General features: G+C 46.7%; 6 protein-coding genes across 6 annotated transcripts; 4 read left to right on the top strand and 2 right to left on the bottom strand.

Moving 5' to 3' along the window:
- The first annotated feature begins 187 nt into the window (after positions 1-187).
- On the top strand, positions 188-1,150 carry F4822DRAFT_391386 (double-stranded DNA-binding domain-containing protein). Its single transcript, XM_051457120.1, has 3 exons — positions 188-436; positions 510-607; positions 675-1,150. The coding sequence occupies exons 1-3, from the start codon at positions 413-415 to the stop codon at positions 952-954; spliced, it is 402 nt and encodes a 133-aa protein (XP_051318333.1). The 5' UTR covers positions 188-412; the 3' UTR covers positions 955-1,150.
- F4822DRAFT_391388 (Coq4-domain-containing protein) lies at positions 1,151-2,299 on the bottom strand. Its single transcript, XM_051457121.1, has one exon. The coding sequence runs from the start codon at positions 2,107-2,109 to the stop codon at positions 1,180-1,182; it is 930 nt and encodes a 309-aa protein (XP_051318334.1). The 5' UTR covers positions 2,110-2,299; the 3' UTR covers positions 1,151-1,179.
- Positions 2,300-2,496: 197 nt separating this feature from the next.
- On the top strand, positions 2,497-3,472 carry F4822DRAFT_391397 (uncharacterized protein). Its single transcript, XM_051457122.1, has 2 exons — positions 2,497-2,844; positions 2,919-3,472. The coding sequence occupies exons 1-2, from the start codon at positions 2,648-2,650 to the stop codon at positions 3,169-3,171; spliced, it is 450 nt and encodes a 149-aa protein (XP_051318335.1). The 5' UTR covers positions 2,497-2,647; the 3' UTR covers positions 3,172-3,472.
- Positions 3,473-3,706: 234 nt separating this feature from the next.
- On the bottom strand, positions 3,707-5,834 carry F4822DRAFT_132628 (uncharacterized protein). Its single transcript, XM_051452734.1, has one exon. The coding sequence runs from the start codon at positions 5,358-5,360 to the stop codon at positions 3,915-3,917; it is 1,446 nt and encodes a 481-aa protein (XP_051318336.1). The 5' UTR covers positions 5,361-5,834; the 3' UTR covers positions 3,707-3,914.
- A 124-nt stretch (positions 5,835-5,958) lies between these two features.
- Positions 5,959-7,204, top strand: F4822DRAFT_391403 (Sas10/Utp3/C1D family-domain-containing protein). Its single transcript, XM_051457123.1, has 3 exons — positions 5,959-6,267; positions 6,322-6,850; positions 6,909-7,204. The coding sequence occupies exons 1-2, from the start codon at positions 6,090-6,092 to the stop codon at positions 6,732-6,734; spliced, it is 591 nt and encodes a 196-aa protein (XP_051318337.1). The 5' UTR covers positions 5,959-6,089; the 3' UTR covers positions 6,735-6,850; positions 6,909-7,204.
- Positions 7,205-14,242: 7,038 nt separating this feature from the next.
- F4822DRAFT_132680 (FAD-linked oxidase-like protein) lies at positions 14,243-17,028 on the top strand. Its single transcript, XM_051452735.1, has 5 exons — positions 14,243-14,897; positions 14,988-15,399; positions 15,563-15,781; positions 15,841-16,239; positions 16,355-17,028. Exons 1-5 carry the CDS (start codon positions 14,595-14,597, stop codon positions 16,726-16,728), a joined length of 1,707 nt encoding a protein of 568 aa, XP_051318338.1. The 5' UTR covers positions 14,243-14,594; the 3' UTR covers positions 16,729-17,028.
- The last annotated feature ends 1,370 nt before the right edge of the window (positions 17,029-18,398 follow it).

The following is an 18,398-nucleotide window of genomic DNA, read 5'->3' on the forward strand; positions in this document are numbered from 1 at the left end:
TAGAATCATGTATAGTCATGGTATGAAGCATCGCTAGCAGGGGTGGTCAACGCCACGAACCAAGATATTAACACCACCACCCAATAGGACATGAGTATGAATTGCTTTTCGACTGGAAATAGAAATTACAATCCATTTCAGTAACGAGTGACGTTTCTATGACACTTTGAGTTGAGTAAAAGTTATGAAGATCGTGAGTTTAGACATTCAAATAGATGGAATATCTTATAAGGGTGTGTTTTCGGCATAGGGATTGATACAGTATCGGGATCTTATCGGATTGCCCCGCTAAAACATTCCCTAAAACCATCCCACTTAGTGGGGTATCTATACGCCATCTCGTGCCTAACCTGCTAACTTACCAACCCTTATACCTTGACTTATACTAGAAAATCACAAAACTGAATCAAACATGGCTGACGCAGAACTAGAACAGGTACGCCTAATACGGGCACATTTGAATATAATGCTTGTTTCATCTAGAGCTAACTGATGCCTTCGATATTCAGATTCGCAAAGCGCGCCTGGAGCAGCTGAAAGCGCAAGGCGGCGGGGCAGGCAGCCCTGGAGGTGCAGGTCAAGGGAATCAAGCGGAACAGCAGAAGCAGTAAGCCAGCGTCGCCAAATATTCTATTAGAATAATATGAAACACCAGCTAACGACCCTTATGATAGACAAGATACCGAAGCCCGCCAGTCCATCTTGAACCAGATCCTACACCCAGAGGCAGCCGACCGCCTAGGCCGAATCCGACTTGTCAAAGAGGAGCGCGCCACCGACGTCGAAAACCGACTCATCATGCTGGCGCGAACCGGTCAACTGCGACAGAAAGTCACCGAAGCCCAGCTCAAAGAGCTCCTAAACGCCGTCGCCGATAATAAAGAGGAAGAGAAGATTGTTGTTAACAGGCGCAAGAACTGGGATGATGAGGATGATGATTTGCTGGACCTATGATTACGGCAGCAATGGTTCCCGGGGTGAAGGCGTACCGAGACAATAAAATATATCCAGGATAGGAAGAGAGAGGATGGCACAATACGATAGGTAGCGGTGCGACTAGCATGGCATGGCGTTATGGACACAAAATTACCTTTTGATGGATGTTCTATACGGTTTCTGGTACAATAGTATACAGATTCTAATAACACGAACCCTTTATTTCCTTCCTTTAAAATGCAGTTAACTCGCGACCGCTTGCGCAGCAGCAGTCTCCTTCAATCTCTTCCTCTCTTCGCGCTCTCTTTTCCGTATATCCCTAAGATCAGGCGGTCTCTCGATCCCCAGCCTCGCCCTAAGCGCATCTACATCGGTCTCCATCTCCTCCTCCCAGTAGACATTAATGACCTCATCGCTCTTCAACCCATTGCGCACCGCCCAGGGCCCGTAAATACTCCAAAACCGTTGTCGCTCCGCCGGTTTTAGTGTTGCTACGGCTAGCATCGATAACCCCGTCATAGGGAGTAACGTATTTGCAAATTCGAACGCCTTAAGTGCAACCTCGCCCTCGCGCACAATGGGTAGCCCGGTTAGGGCGTGGTAGAAATCGTGCGATTCACGGTACCGCTGCATTACGTACGCGCACTCCTCGTCGTCGATATACCGCACCCCGTCGCGCGTATCCGGGGACACGCCCTCTCTATCCAACCACGCTACATATGCAGCGCCGACTGTGTTCTTGGGTAAGGAACGCAGATGGGGTAGGTTCAAAGAAGTGGAGGTTATGCGCGGACGGTCGCGTAGGATACGTCGGCCTATGGGGGATGAGAGCATGGCCCGACGCAGACGCTGGATGAAGTATGGTGATGCGGTGGCTTCGCCTAAGGCTGCGATCATGTCGTGCCGGTATGGGTCGATTAGGGACATTACCCCGGACCCGACGGCTAGGGCTGCACGCTCTATGCCCGTGAGTGGCACGTGGCCGGGGTAGTTTGGTAGTGGCCGGTTGAGGACTGAGAATTGTCTTCTGTTGCTTCTATTTTTGCTACTACAGTCGTGTGTAGCGGGTGATATCATTGTTGCTGCCGACCCTATAGGGAGTGATTGTATGCGATGTTGTATGAAACCCTGTTTGCTCGATACAGAGCGTAGACCGGGTGTGAGGGCCTTCATTTTCCTTGCGGTTTAGAAGGCTTTCCACCCTTTTTACCTTCTGAATTTCGAACCAATCCCTCTTTAAGGTCCCTATCATAGACTTCAAGTAAGGAAGTTTTCCAAAAATTAAAATTGAGAAGTTGTTGTGTCTGTGTATCGTATGTTTGAAGCTGGAGTGAGCTTACAGAAGCTTGATGGTTGTCTTTCAATTTGTGCATGTATTCATAAATCGAGTTGCTTTTTGTTTACGTAATGCACCGTTGTAAAGATACTTGGATCGATTCTGACTAAGAACGATGGATGGTCAATTGACGCTTCTTCATTGGCCACCGCCACCTAGCTGTAACTCCCGGTAATCCGGGGCGTTCCTTCCACTAAAGCTTCCATTGGCCTCGACTTTGCATTTTCTTTAAATCCGAAATCCCGGACTCTTCTTAGTCTAGCATCTTCCTTCCAAAAAATAAGCCGAATCGCCTCAACAACTTTTTCAACCTTTTCAATACTCGCCCGAACTACACCTACTATCTCTACGAACAACCACAAACCATAAATCAAGATGCCTCGCAACCGTTCCGCCGCCAGACCCGCTCCCGCTCGTCCTTCCGTTCCCGCCAGAGCTCCTGCCGCTCAGCAGTCGAGACCAGCGGCGACGTATGCCCCAACTCAAGGCGCACAGCAACATCCTCCCGCGCAGGCCGCTCCCCAGGCCTCGCAAGGTCCCGGTCTATTCGGTCAGATGGCCAGCACTGCTGCGTACGTCTTCATTCCTTTCCCCTCTCCCCTCATACAAAGCTCTAGAGATGAGACTTTAACTAACATATCAACAGCGGTGTCGCAGTAGGTTCCTCCATCGGCCACGCCATCGGTGGTTTCTTCGGCGGCGGCTCCTCCGCCCCGGCCGAGGCTGCTCCCCAGCAAGTCAACACCCAGGACCAGCAGCAGAACCAGTGGGGCAACAACTGCCAGGGCGCCACGCAGAACTTTACCAAGTGCATGGATGACCACTCAGGTAACATGCAGATCTGCGGTTGGTACCTCGAGCAGCTGAAGGCTTGCCAGACTGCTGCTAGCCAGTACTAGATCATTGATCTAGAATAGGAAGGAGTGGATTTGGGGAGAAGGATGGAAGGAAGGAAATTAAAAAAAAAAAAAAAAAAAAAAAAAAAGGAACACACATCGGTTCTTTTGCTACTACGTTCGTTCGTCGCTAGGTACCTAGAGAAGCGAGCGTGTAGACCTCATTTATGATGTATTCAAGAATTACGTACCTATTTGTGCATAGCATGGGCTACGATGATGAGGGGCGTGTGGCTTTGTATAGTATTGCCCAACGATCCACTCAAGTAAATACTTTACTTTCCCCTCTAATCTTGTGTGTGCCCTTTCGGTGATCAATCAGATTAGGTGGGTGCGTAGATTTAGTTGGTATATATGCCTGAGAAAATTGCGTAGGACAATGCCTTGCTAGGTAGTTCTCTCAACTTAGCCAGAACGACTAGATACCTGTCGAAGTAGGTTGCATACAGGTTGTCAAAAGTCCCACATGCTTATGTGTACAACTTTTCCAGTAATTTCTTGCGTTTCTTGCGGGAGTAACTGGGCTATGATATCTAGTCTAACATGATTGGTAATATTGGAATAGCTCGTCTCTTAATCTTTCAGTCAATTGCTATAGGTTGTGAGCCGTAGCCTTCGAAGATCTCATCGATGGGAAGGGAGCGAATCTTCATGCAATTAACATGTTCTAACGTTATCTATAATTCATTATACAGATGATGTGCGTTCAAGTGTACAATATATACAATAGGGGGGACTTGGCTCGCTTAATCTAGCTCTATGTCCACGTTCGGATCGTACCCGTCCTGACTACTACTGATCTTATCTTGATCGTCCATTTTTGCCATCAAGCTAAGAGGAATATCAGCTTCGAGCTCGTTACGTCTGCTCGCATATCTTGCTTTAACAATATATATCGCCAAGCTATTCATTGAGTAGCTAAGCTCGAGTTCCTTAGCCCGCTTTACGAAGTACCCATTGATAAGATCCACAGGGGGAAGCCAACCCCTCCGGATCATCGAGATCCATGTACTATATTTGTCGCATTGACGTAAGCTTTGCTTGAGTCTCTTTGCAAATGACTCCTTCGTGAAGGCTTTAAGCATTGTTTGGTCCGCATTGTTCTGGAATTCCGGAAGTGACGTGACGATATGCAGCGTTTCACGAGACAACCTCTCCCAAAAATCCATCGCGTGCTTGTTTTTCCGGAGTTGGTCAAAACTACAACCCATAATCACCGATATCGTGTTGGCGAGGGATTGGAAAATCATCCCGGGCAACTTTGCATGTAGGAACGCTTCCCATGATACCTCAGTTGCTTTAAGATCCTCGGCCGAGGAGAGCAGGGCGATCAAGTTGTGGACATGTTGCTTGCTGAGATGTTGTGCCGTCTCTAAATCTAGGTCTGGGTCTTCGTAGTCTCTAGGGACAGCGTAAAGCAGTAAATTGCCGGATTTGTGGTCAAGAGAATACTTGTTGTGATGAGAGTGTCTTCGAAGTATATGTCTGCTATGGCCTAATACGTAATTAGGTCTCGTACCCGGATCATCAAAGACACGTTCATTTAATTGTTCCATCATTCCAAGTCCCGTATTCAACAAGCAAATAGTCGTTCGACGATCGATACGATGACGAAGGGCAAAAAGACTGTTGCAGATAGCTGTGTTTATAGTGCTGACGACGATATTATGCAGGAAGAAGCCACCACGCTCGAGCTGGGCTATGCTGTGCCCAAGACCGATATGCTCTGGACAGGGAATCTCGCGCGAGGTTATGTTTCCCTTTCCCATCTTCCCACTATTGTAGACAGTGATGGCCCTGCCCTCTTGTCCCCAACATGTCATGGTTTGAGTACGGTGGGTAAGCAGTTGAACTGGAGGAAGCCCTGGTACGGCGGCGAGAGCATGAACGACAAACTTGGCGTTAGGATCGAAACCAAGGACATGAATCTTTTTTGACAGTTTGACCGTTGGTAGTTCCTGAACAACTTCCGGTTCCACATCTGGTTCGACTTCTTCTACCGTAGCCGTTGCTTGCGAGGATAATCGTGGGTATACCGGCCTGACAAGTGGCGGCGGCCTATAGAAGGGATATTTTGGAGAATTCTCATTCGGACTTTGACTCGGTGGTGTTTGGGCCGGGAAAGTAGGTGGAAAATATGGAGGAGGATCGAGACGAAAACCATCGGTCCGCGGCTGTAGGCTCAATGCCATGCTGGCAACAGCAGACAGGCGCTTGAAGGCCCCCCGGCCCACAAAGAGGCTATCGCGATTCCATACTGTAGATCTGTTGGGTATTCGCGCTGGTGCCCGCGAAAGCGGCCGGCGAAAAATATGGGAATACAGGATGGAAGACTGTGGTGGTTATCTGTATGGTGTCATGTCATTGGTATGGCGGAGGCGAGGAATCTCGAGACAACGAGATCGATGTCAGGATGGTTGTGGTTGAACCTGAACCATTTGAGGGAGATAAAAAAAGAATAAAAAATAAACTATTGTAAGAGAAGATGAAGTAGAAAGAATATACTACAACTTCAGAGTGGCGATACCCAGGAAGTCGCCGTCAGACCATTCATAGAACGGATTCAATGGGTTGAATCGTAGGTTGGTGGAATCCGTTCCTTCGACGTCTTGACGTTCATGACGGCGATATTATTTTTTTTTTCTTAGAGGGAGACCTGATTCGGCATGAAAGGACCCATTGCACTAACATGGTCAAGAATTAGAAGGCCTGTGATTGGTACGGTTGGGACCCATTTATTCGGAACCTTATCTGAGATTCGCTCTTATCTTTATCCGATTTAAATATTCTGCCATACGTCACCGCCATAATTCTTTCACTCGCGACACCTGCCAGTGCCGAGAATGCGATAATCTTAGACCTACTCATCCAATCCTCAAGCAATCGCGCATCTCCGGCGTACAGCTTGAGATCCTTTCAAGATGGATCCTACAAATATCTTGCCGCAATTAGAGCAATTAGATGATGAAATTGATAATCTCGAAGAAGCTCTACAGCCTATTCTCGGCAACATTTCAGATGTAGCTAACAAGCTGCCCTTACTCGACAAGGCCAAGCTATATGTTCTTGCGACCTATTCCCTCGAGTCGATGCTATTTTGTAGGCGCATATTACTGCCTTCCCTCACCCTTATCATTCTAACTATTTATCTAGCTTCCCTCCGACTCAATGGTGTCAACGCGAAAGAACATCCCGTATTTAAAGAACTTAGCCGCGTACGACAATACTTCGACAAAATCAAGAATGCCGAGAACCCCCCGCAAAAGCCCGAACAAAGCCTGAATAAGGAAGCCGCCATTCGATTCATCCGAGCCGACCTAGCGGAGAACAATAACAAGGTTGTCAATACTAAGTTGACCGAGATGATCGCCAAAGAGCGTGCTAAAGCTGCCCTGAAGGCTGCGAAGCTTGGTGACAAGCGTAAAGCCGAAGGTTCCAACAACCCCTCTGCCGAACCTAGCGCTGAATCTGATGCCGAATCAGAAGCGCCGCGGAAGAAAAAGAAGAAAGAGAAAAAGGATGGGAAGAGGCAGAGGGATAGAAAGAACAAGAAAACTTCCAAGTGACGATTGAGAATCGTAGCACTTATCATTCACCATCCCTAGTTGATTATTACCGAAGTAATAGCAGTGGATGTCTTCTGTTTCCGCAGCACGAAACTAGAAGAGTTATTATGAGTCGAGTAAGTGCCGCATAATTCCTTGAGGATAGGCCAAGCTGGAGCTAATACAGCATACCAGATGTGCCGGTTTGGGGACGGAAGGCATGTCCCTCAATACTTGTGGGCTCAAGCAGACGCAACGTTACCGGCATGAGCACCGGATCATATTATGCGACACCAACAGAAGCCGGGCATTCAGCTAGGCATACTGTTGCTCGTCGGCGCTGGTCGACCAATTAAGGGTTAAGTGCCTAGCTCAACAGTATATAATTCGAGCCGGGATCCTCACCTTTAGTTTATATATATAGAAGCTCTAGGTTATAAAGCTAGGAGCGCACCTTTCGATAAAATAAAAAATAATCAAGAACATTAAAAGATATGGCTTTCGTGAGATCTCATACTATACCCAAGATATCATTTAAGGCCGGAAACAAACTCAAGTCCAGTGCTTATATCTAGGCCAGGTGGCAATAACAAGAAGCACAGCACCAAGGACCGTCTCACTACCAAATTTGCGTTAATATCAAAGACCCCTTTTATTATACCATTCGGGAGAGTTTATTCGCCGGATCGCACCCCAGTGATTCACCAACAGCCTCACCCTCATCCCCTATCGGCCTATACTATCCATACCTGTTTCACGTCACCTAACCACAACCTCAATAGTGACTGAGACAATTCGGATCGATCCGTAGAATTTGGTAGTCACATTTGAGCTTATTATGCATCGGCGAGTTGTCATTTTGAGACTGCTACATCGCACAACTTGTGTGGACGTGGGTATCTAGCTGGCGTTTTATCTTTGTGGATTTAGGCTTCAGTATTATGGCTACCATATGATAAGTACCTAGGTGGATAGGCGGATGCGACGACACATTTATCGGAAGTAGTGAATCGAGATTCGTTTCATCCTAGTTGGTTTTACTTCATAAGACGAGTAAATACATATCCTAGGACTGCTGCGATTGATGACGAAGATCAAGCAAGACTAGAGATTGGTGTGTATATTCCACCATAGTAATGCAGCCTTATGTCCCACAACAAAAGGCACTTATAATATGCGTATTTCGTTTGAATCTTGGGCTGGTAGAGAATCTACGATTGAATCGAGGTCTACGTCTTGACGATGTATAGAGCCTCTAGAATTTGCACCACGACAACGACCCCTTTCCTATGTCCGGATATCCGTATCCACTTTCAGGGAAGGGAATCGCATGATTATGATGTAGCCTTCGACAATAAGCTGGCATTTGTGTTTCCCCTTATCTTGCACTTGGTTTAGCTCCGGCTAAGACTTTTCAACATGCATTGACAGCTAACGCTGCCCATTCGCACAAAGTGCCCATATAGCTAGCCGCGGTAGGCTCTGTCATAGTAGAATTGACCAGACAAAAACCATTTAGCTAAATGCGATCCTTGGTCATTTCGACCGGTGTAATTATGCTAGTAATGTAAGTCATAATAAGGCTCGGGCGGAGTGAATCTAATTTGCGACCTCATGAGCACAGTCGATCGTACATTCGCCACTGATGCCCACACGATGTGTATGGAGACGCCTCCAACCAATCAATAATGCGATGGCTTAAAACTTTGTAGGCTTAGATACGACGGTAGTCTGGGGGTAGCACATCAATTAACCATTTGGCATATGGGAGAGTAGCATCATGTCGAGGTGGTAGGGCGACATGCATGTCACAGCGAGGTATTAGGGTTATTATTTTTACTGTTACCTTGTTTCCCGTGTCTTGGTATTCTAGCAAGATATGATGTTTTCGTTCAAGTCGTGTGATCGAAAAATAACCCAGATAGGTAAACAAGATTGGGTATCGATGGGATGGCAGGTGGATGTAATGCGGTCTAATAGAAGTCAAATGGCGGTCTGTTTTAATCAAACGGATATTATCGTATGGGATGTGTGGAATGTATAGGCATACTAGGTTCTGCTTGGTATGGTAAGCAATATCGATACGAGCCGCTTTTGTAATGTTTAATGTTGGTGAAGTGTACAGCTGAAACGGTCTTCTCGTGACCTCATCCATTGTTAGGTTGCGGGGAAGAGTTGATTAGATTTTTCTCGAAGCAAGAAATTTTTTTGATATTAAATCGGATGGCATTTTGTGGTTGATTTCTTTAGATTAAGTTGCAGGTGACGGTCCTGTAGGTACTTAAGAAGATGTACTTTTATTATATAATCACATGGGGGATATCCGAATTCCGACCGGGTTTCTCCCGCCGCTCCCGCTGTGCCCCTGAATTTTACTGCACTTTTACAGAAGCATACCCGCTGAATCTTACCTTATTTCTTTACTTTTTTTTTCTTCCTTTTGTCAGGGCCCGGGAGATCTCCCGTCAGCCTCATATTCTTCATCACAATTTGTAGGATCTTTTATACGTAAGTAGTTAGTTGATCGACCGGGAAGGCCGAGAATCCAATCATGACGCGCACATATCCACACCGAGCGACCAGGGGCCTTGTTCGCCGGAGCACACCTTTTTAGCCCAAGCATCGGATGGATTTTTGGGCATGTCGACATTTCCATTCCCATCTCAAAAGTGGATAATCTGCGCCCGAAATCGCGGTTCACTTTCCCTAGAACACCGGTCATCGATGGATATTAATCATCCATAATTCTCATTATCAACTCCTCTTGCATCGACTTATCTCTCTTATATACCCAATTACTTTCCACCAATGTACCCGAAGTTTTGGACCTGGCACGGCTGTAGCTTGGTATGAGGGTTACACTGATCCGGTCAAGCATCGCCTACTGCTTCCCGTTCAAGCTCTGTCCGACCTTGCAGCACACTATCGAATCCAGTCAAGATCTGTGCTTCAGAAGCACAATTGCATGTTCCGTACCGACGTACAAGTTTTTATGGTAGCCAGTACTCGTTACGCGTTCTGCGTCCTCTTTCTGCAAGCCCATTCCTTTAACACGGATGAGAGAAGGGGAAAAAGAAGAAGAAGAAAAAAAGTCCGCAGCCGCTCCGTTTCCCGCAGAGTCACAGTTCTGCTTTCTTGGATATCAGGTGAGGGAAAACCCCTCTAGAACTTACGGCAAGCACGCGAGCTGCAGGTGTGTAGGCTCGTTCCTCTCTCCTTGTCTTCTTGGCCTGCGGCCCGATTGTTACCTGACTTCTGACCGACTTTCATTCATTTTTTGTCCGGGTCATCCGTGTACGACAACTTAGCAAAACAGCCATTGCAAGTCTTGGGTATCGGAGGTCGTACAATGGTCTCTACGTATAGTGATGTCAATCTCCGCCTACAATACTACTGTATCTAAAGAGAGTGAGTGGTCTAAGTTAGCCAGCTCAATACAGTGCGGGTTGTAGCAGGCTGTTCATGTATCTCCGGACCACTCCTTGGGCTTCTCAGCCGGCGATAAGCGTTGTGATGAGCTACGCAATGGGTTGCAACTGGTGAGCTGCGGGCAAGATTTCCAACAATAGCGAAAGTGAGACCACCCCTTTACCAGCAGTCGCGCATGAAGATCTTAACACGATTTGGGTCAAGTCCCAGGTACTCATGCGTATTAGGAAATTACAGGTCTCTTTTTTGCTGTTTTATCTTTATTTTCTTATAGTAAGTATCTCTCAATTTGCGTCCTTGAAAAAGTCTTCGGCCCTTGGACAATCTTGGCAGAATAGCAGGCTGTTTGTTGCATGAGAGAAATAATTCGAGGATCCCACCAAGGTCGAGTTACTTCCGATCACGACAAGAAAATTTCCACCTATCCTTGGCATTGGTCGTCACTGGGAAAAAAATCTTGAAGGACATTACAGCAAATAGACGTCCTTCTTTTATTCATTGCGAATCTGTGCGTACTATATTGAACAGATGCCGTGAGATTTTTCGGGTAACACCCCACCACTCCCATAAATTACTGACGGATAAGCTGATCCCCATAAAAACATTCTAGATTCGAAAGAGTAGTTGTTCAATATTACTCTTGCAGGACTCGTTAGGCTTCGCTCTAGACACATTACTAACAGCTACTACTACACTAGAATCTTGTGGGCCTAGGAGCTCCCTGTTTTGGGAAGCTCTCAAGGCTATCATCAACCCCTGCAGAATTGCTCATGGGGCTGTTAAATATGTAAAAGTCTGGGGTAGGCTCCCAAGTCCCGGGACGGCTGCGTGCAGTTCACGTTACTTCAGGGCAACATTTGCACCGCAGCTAGAATCAGCCTGAATCAGACTCACCTTTGATATATTACACGTCTGGTGTCGTTTAGCATGGCTGTTACACCGCAGCGATGACTGACGACTTCATGACACAACGGGAACTAGAACGGCGTTTGCTTCGATTAAAAGTTTAAAATTGGTGGTTGGTTGACAGTCGCCATTATTTCTATCCCCTCCGGACCGGCTTATTCTAGCTCGAAAGTGTTGTCTTCTTGTCATAGGCCATTTACTTCCCTCGATTGTCGTGGCTGGCAATATGTAGCTCTGACATGCAGTAAGTGAAAGCTGCGTTTCCCTTTATTTTCCCCTTTATTGGGTAGGATATGCCCTTTTGGATAGGTTGTCCTCAGTCCAGTCGGCGGGAACAGCAACGAGACAACGACCGGAGTTTTAAATCAAGACTTTGTACACAATATAATAATGTGGGTAATCTGAGCAGAGACTGCCGACTTTTGAGCCATTTCCCGATTGTCAGGTAGCACATTCTCTTCAAATGCTTCCACATGACCCTTCTTGCCAGGAGTTCGACATGTAAGCCTGCCATTCTATCGCAAGCTATACTAGATCCAGCGAGGACACAGCACCAATCATCTTACATATATTAATGGCTTGAGTTCAGCCTTTGGCATCCGAGGCTTTGGGGCGGCCGCATTCGGACTGGATTATGCATCGATGAGACGACATAAATGACACTATCCTTGTCCTTGAAGTGCATCGCGGATCCTTGGGCTCTAGAATGCAGGATCTACGCATCATGAATGCATATACCGGCCGATATGCAGCAGTTTCCATATACTGTGCTTAGTAAGCCAAGATGAAGTTGACCTTCTGAGGCCACCCATTGAACTTATAACAATGTACACGCTATCAATTGGGACACAGTAGATCGTACCTAGAGTCGAGTAGATGACTAGAATTCGAGGATTATACAATAAACGCGCAAATACATTAGACGATCTTGACTCAACTTTTTTTTTCCGCAGATATTTAGCTTAGGTAGCACAAATATAGCCATACCTACATAAAGTGAAGCTGGCTGCTACATCGTACTTATTTTGGTGTTAGCCGCAAAACGGTTTACTAACTCGAATAGGAAAAAGGTTCGGCCTTCAGTGATCGCTCTTAACGTCGTAGACAATTAGCAAGACTAGGACAGATGGTTAGGAAAGTGCAATGATGTCTACCTAGGTATACTTTCCCAATGTTGTAAAATACAGGGGTATCACGCCGTTTTCTGTACTATGTATCCACTAAAAGCTTCGACGATTCGATTGATAATTGTATCACTAATAAAATACTTTGTCTTTTTTCGCCGTCTTTTTCTCTTTTTTTACCCCTCACTCTAAATACCTAACTAGCGGTCTTGACTTTGTGACTTGCCCCTCCACCTCCTCTTCAATTCACCCTCTTCTCCCGTTCCTCTTCATGAGTCTATACGAAGTCGATACCTCTCTTCCCTCTTGACTAACCATACACATATCGTCTTTCGCGATGGTGGTGTGGAATATCACGCATGTATATTCCTTTAAGGGTCTCGAATGCTTGCACGTTGCCGACCATTCAGGGTGTCTCTAACCCCAGGTACACCCTATACGCACACACATACACACAACATAATTTGTGTGCTACCATCTACTACCTGGTCTTATAGCGGCAGATCGGTCTCGAACCCTCCAACCGGTAGCCTCCCAGCTTTCTAGTTCGGCATCCTATCTCTGCAAAAAGGCCGTCTATCATGCATACAAGAATCGTTGTGTCGCGTGCTGGGGCGTATGTAAGTCAGAGTTCCAACGAGATAACAGTATTTATTATCTCGAATCGCACCGTCTCCTATGATACTCATTTTTGGGTACTGGACCAAACATGGTAGGAAAATCATTTCTTTATCAGACTGACAGGACGACCAATTCAATTCGTTCACGGCACCTGAAGTACGTATAGATGCAGCTGTTCTTGTACCTACATGTAGTTCATAGCGATGGAACTGCACTGCCCTGGGCAAAACGCCCACTACATAAGAGGCTTGCAGAGGTATGTAGCGGCACGAACCCCACGGTACACGGATCGGATGTGGTACCAAGACCAGAATTTTCGATTCCGCCTTGTTTTTTATAATTTTATTTTTTTCCTTTTTTCCTTTTATTTTTTTTTTTTTTTCTTTATCGTTTTTCCGGCACCTCCCAACATCTCCTTCAACTAGCCCTGTCAACTTCCCATCATAGCAATAGGCCATACGACTCTTCTGCCTTTCTTGCCCCTCAATTCTCCTTGTTCATACTAAATAGCTACATTGGCATATCTTCCCACTCCCACACCCTCGGTGCCCACCCTTGTCCCTGGTCTATAACTCGGCCTTAATCCTCATTCGTTGCCGTACAGTAGTGCAGATGACGGTTTGGTTCTAACGTCAACATACCTAGCTAGGTACTTGTGGACCTTGTTCTTACCCATTGCTGTCATTAGCAACCGCCAACCTCACCTAGATCTAGGGATAATAGGACATGGCGTGGCATGGTCCTTCAACCAGCTTCCAATCGTGGGATTGCCTCCCACATGGCAAGCCGTCCTTGTATTACACTTACGTACCTAGGTAGGTTCTTTATGCCTCTATTATAAAAAAGTCATCTGGGGGCGTACACGGTGTACGCTTCTTGTCAATTACGGATATCTTCCCTATCCCGAGCTTCTTTACTAGTGTCCGCTAGTATTGTCTCTCTCCACTGTTAACTTGTTGCCTCCTCCGCCTTTCCCCTTCTCTATACCTGGTCAGGGTCTTCAGAGGTAGTTCGCTACCGATGCTCTTCCCGCGTGACTGATTGGGCCCTTGATCGGCTCTGGCGTCTCGATCCACTCGACGAGTCACACGCTTCATGCTTCGACATGTTTTGGTAGGTTCACCGAGCCTGGAAACGGGCACAAGTGCCTCCCATAAGGACGAATAGAACTAGTTGGTTTTCCTTCCACGAATCCTTTTACACCCAGCCCACGTTGCCTCAGCTGCTTTCGGGCCTCGTTTCAACCGAGCACCGCAGGTTTATTAATAAACCCGGCCGCTCTTACGAGCTTTCTGGGTCTTCTCCTTCCTTTCTGCCGTTTTCTTACCGGGTCGAAGCGAGATTACACGTCCGGCCAGTCTTGTCTATTCTTTATACGCATAGTCATAACTACTATAAATATATATATAGAAAGCTTATTCCCCCGCCCGCTAAGCTCGCTTTCGGCTTTCCTCTTTCGGTTTTCCTAAGGGTTTCCAGTTGTCCGTACTCGTTTGTTCGGTTTGGCTCCTGAGAGACTGCTTGTTTGACGGGACTGCTTTAGCTTAGGCCTGGATTACGGCGTTGTATGGAACCGAACAGACAGTCAATTCAGCCCTCTAGTTCCCGAAGGAAATCGGACAGGCCGTTTATGTGGATTCAAGCCCGGTCGATAAGGGGCCTGTTGCTGTAGTTCGGGAATCCTAGGCCTACTTCGGACCTCCATTAGCCATCCCCAGTCTAACCGTCGATACTACCATATCTAATATATTTTGTCCTGGCCCATGCACGTTTAGGCTTTAGTATTATAACGTCGGAATAAATGTCGGCCAAACACTTTGCTGGGCGTCTCCCTTGCGCTTGGAGACGCACAATTTCTACTTCCTCGCGGTTAAGGAAGCCGGTTCCTGGAAATGGACAAGGCTCCGAACGAGAGTGGTCGGGTCAGGCCCATAATCACCAAAAATGGTCTGGCCGCTCTATGTTTGCCTTGACAGCTACTGCTGGTGTACTGGGATTTGGTCTTGCTATAGCGTCGCTCCAGGGCCCCCCAAAACGTGCTGTTACACTATTCGATAGCAAGATGCCGACCCCTCAATATGCATCACTAGATGATATGGAAGATGTAAGCCAATGCTTTCGATGTCATTGAAACTCCGAGCTTTTACTTGCGGGGTTTAAACAGTGCACTGCCTTTTACTAAATAAATTGCTAGGCAATTAAGCAAATCCGCCGTGAGATTGCAGCTTCAGGCGAGAAGGAGGATATCATTAGTACAGATCCCGACGACCTTCTCGCCCATGGCTACTCTGAATGGTCAACAACGAACCCCGATGGATTGCCAGTTGCTGTTGTATACCCACGTTCTACAGAACAGGTATCAACCATTGCGCGCGTCTGTCATAAATATCGCGTACCGATTATCCCCTATTCAGGGGGATCGAGTCTGGAAGGAAACTTCTCAGCACCTTACGGTGGTATCAGCGTCGATTTCGCGTACATGGACCAAATTGTCCAGTTCAACAAGGAAGACATGGATATTGTAGTCCAGCCAAGTATTGGATGGCAGGACCTCAATGACCAACTCAATAGAATGGGTAGTGGTCTTTTCTTCCCTATTGATCCTGGTGAGTGAATTTTTCCATTAGAAGTCGTTACCCCCTTCCTACGTAATTCCGAGGTGCCATACGTATGTAGTATAGGAATCAATTCCACATATTGCATCCCTTCACCGTGTCAGGACGAATCTTTTCCAGAGAACTAAGCTGACTTACAGACTGCAAACTATAGGCCCGAGCGCTAAAATTGGCGGCATGATTGGCACCAATTGCTCTGGCACAAACGCAGTTAAATATGGTACCATGAAAGATTGGGTCATCAATTTAACTGTAGTCTTAGCAGACGGGACCGTCATCAAGACGCGAAGACGACCTAGGAAGAGTTCAGCTGGCTATAATCTCAACGGTTTATTCGTGGGTTCTGAGGGAACATTAGGCTTAGTTACTGAGGGTAAGCTTCTCAAATATTGTTCTCATCGGAAGTAAAATGGGTACTAATGAAAATGAAAGCCACTCTCAAACTCGCAGTTGTTCCGGAAGAGTTCTCCGTAGCTGTGGTAACATTCCCTACGATACGCGATGCGGCCTCGGCTGCTGCCGAAGTCATGCAGACCGGGATACCAATCGCGGCTATGGAGATCATGGACGAAGTTCAAATGAAAGTCGTCAACATTGGTGGGGCAACTGCGCCACGCGTATGGAAAGAAATGCCCACGCTCTTCTTCAAATTCTCAGGGACAAAAGCGAGTGTTAAAGAGAATGTTTCCCGCGTTCAGGCAATAACCAAGCAAAATAAGGGAAGCAACTTCGAATTCGCTAAAGACCTCCGAGAACAGAAACTCTTGTGGTCAGCAAGGAAGGAATCTCTATGGTCGATGCTCGCGCTGAGAAAAGAAGGCGAAGAAGTCTGTAAGTCAAACCCGAATATGTTGAAAAAAAATCGATTCCTTAGGCTGCATTTGATCATTTAATTATCCGATAACTTTGACGAAATACTATAGAGTCTAACGTGTTGTTTTTTTAGGGTCGACTGATGTCGCTGTCCCTTTCAGCAGACTAGCGGACATCATTGAAATCAGCAAAAAGGAAATGGATGACTTAGGTCTATTTGCCAGTATCCTTGGCCACATCGGGGACGGCAATTTCCACGAGAGCATCATATATAATCGACATAAGAAAGACGAACTTGAAAAAGTCGAGACGTGTGTCAAGAACATGGTCAAGCGGGCGCTGGATATGGAAGGGACGTGCACGGGCGAGCATTCTATTGGCTGGGGTAAAAAGGAGTCACTCCTATTGGAGGTAGGTCCAGACACTCTAGCTGTCATGAAGCAGATCAAGTCTGCACTTGATCCCCAGTGGATCATGAACCCAGGGAAGATCATGGATCTACCTTAATGCCTTTCCTATTTTCCTTCTTATATCGCCTACATTTAGGTCCTCCCTCATACCTACACCCGTCATTGTTTTTTCTCTCTCTAGACCCTTTCTTCTACCCTTTCCTTAGCTTGGATGTGGTCCAGTCAGTGAAGGTCTACTCTCAGTCGTCGAAGACATTACATATAACCCTCCACGACAGAGCAAGGAACTCTGTGGCGAATGGGAAACATACATGCACTTATGGCGTACGAAAAGAACAGAAGACGGTAGGAATTCATTGACATTGGGTTTTGCATATGGTTTACTGAATGAAAAAAATCTCCTTCAGTTTAGATGATGGGTAAAGAGGGATTTGTATACCTCAATGCAGTACCAATGAGGCTCTTTAAGGGGCCTCATTTGGGAATCATTTCATCGTGTTTAAGCACCTTTGGTATTTTTCTTGGTGGACTTATCACATGGGCTCTGTGACGTCTTCCCTTCCCAGATAATTTGTGGCGACGCATAAAAATATTTCTTTAGGTAGTCCTATTGTTGTCATTCATAATTCAACCTATCACTATACTCTAAGATATTTTTTGTGGCTAAGTGGCATCAACTCTTCAAAGCAAGGTTATATGTGGTTGTTGCCGTGGGATGCATTCGGGGTTCCGTCGTGGCGAGGGTATTTGGTAGGGGGAAGAAATTTGTTAAGGGGCAAATACGATAAGAATTACGAGTTTGGACGATGCAATCCACGGAACTTTGACGCGAATGACTTTTTTGCTTGTGAGAAAATGGGTGGAAGAAAAAAAATTGCATACGTGGTGTGCAGCGCGTTGCTGGTGGGAGTCGGGAAGGTGGGAAGGGGTAAGGGTGGTGGGAAGTCGATGTGCAAGGAGGATAAGGAGGATGGAAAGATAAAAAGGGAAGAAATGGAAAAAAAGAAGCAGCATATAGCTGAGTTGAACAGAGAACCTGTGCTGTACTATGGTGGGCGACGAATTTCTGGGGGTGGTTTCGCTGTCCTGCCCACTGCGCCAAAAGGCCATAACACCGCGTTCCATCACCACGGCATCACGCTCGATGCTGCCTCGTTTTCTCTCCCTCCCGATTCTGCACCACGATGCCCTGGTACGACCAAGAAAAATAAAAAATTGGCAAAAAAGGAGATGCCGCACGTACCCTAGCCCACCCTCTTGGCGTGCCACCTCCCCAAAATCCCCTCGGGACCCCAAGGGGGAGTTTTGTCAAGCATGCTGTCAGCTAGCGGGATTAGCCAGTCCCGCCCAAACAGGCTGTTACAGGGCTCTCCGAGTCCTGCTGCGTTGGAAAAGTATAGTTTTATTTTAATATAAGGCTTGCTATTTGGTTGGCAGGTGGCCGGGGATTGGTCGGCTGGTGCTGTTGCCTGGTTGGATGCAGGGGGAATTTGAGTTTGGTGCATTGGGCAATTTTGGTGGTTTCTGGGTACCGCGAGGGGTGGAAAGGAGATGTTGTGGATTTTGATGGTCTCGCGTGTTGTGTATGGTGGTATGGCTTTTAGGAGGCTGGGATTTGGAAGTGCCTGGTGCGCTATGAAATCACACATGGGCTCTACGAATCTATGCACTTCGATGGTGATACTGGTCTTGGTCTCCTAGATTTTGGACCTCACTTTCTTATACCTCCTCTTTGGCCCAAGTAAATTTTATACCGACCAGTTCGCT

This window comes from Hypoxylon trugodes (genome assembly GCF_022578975.1).
Source record: "Hypoxylon trugodes strain CBS 135444 unplaced genomic scaffold F4822scaffold_2, whole genome shotgun sequence".
NCBI lineage: Eukaryota > Fungi > Ascomycota > Sordariomycetes > Xylariales > Hypoxylaceae > Hypoxylon > Hypoxylon trugodes.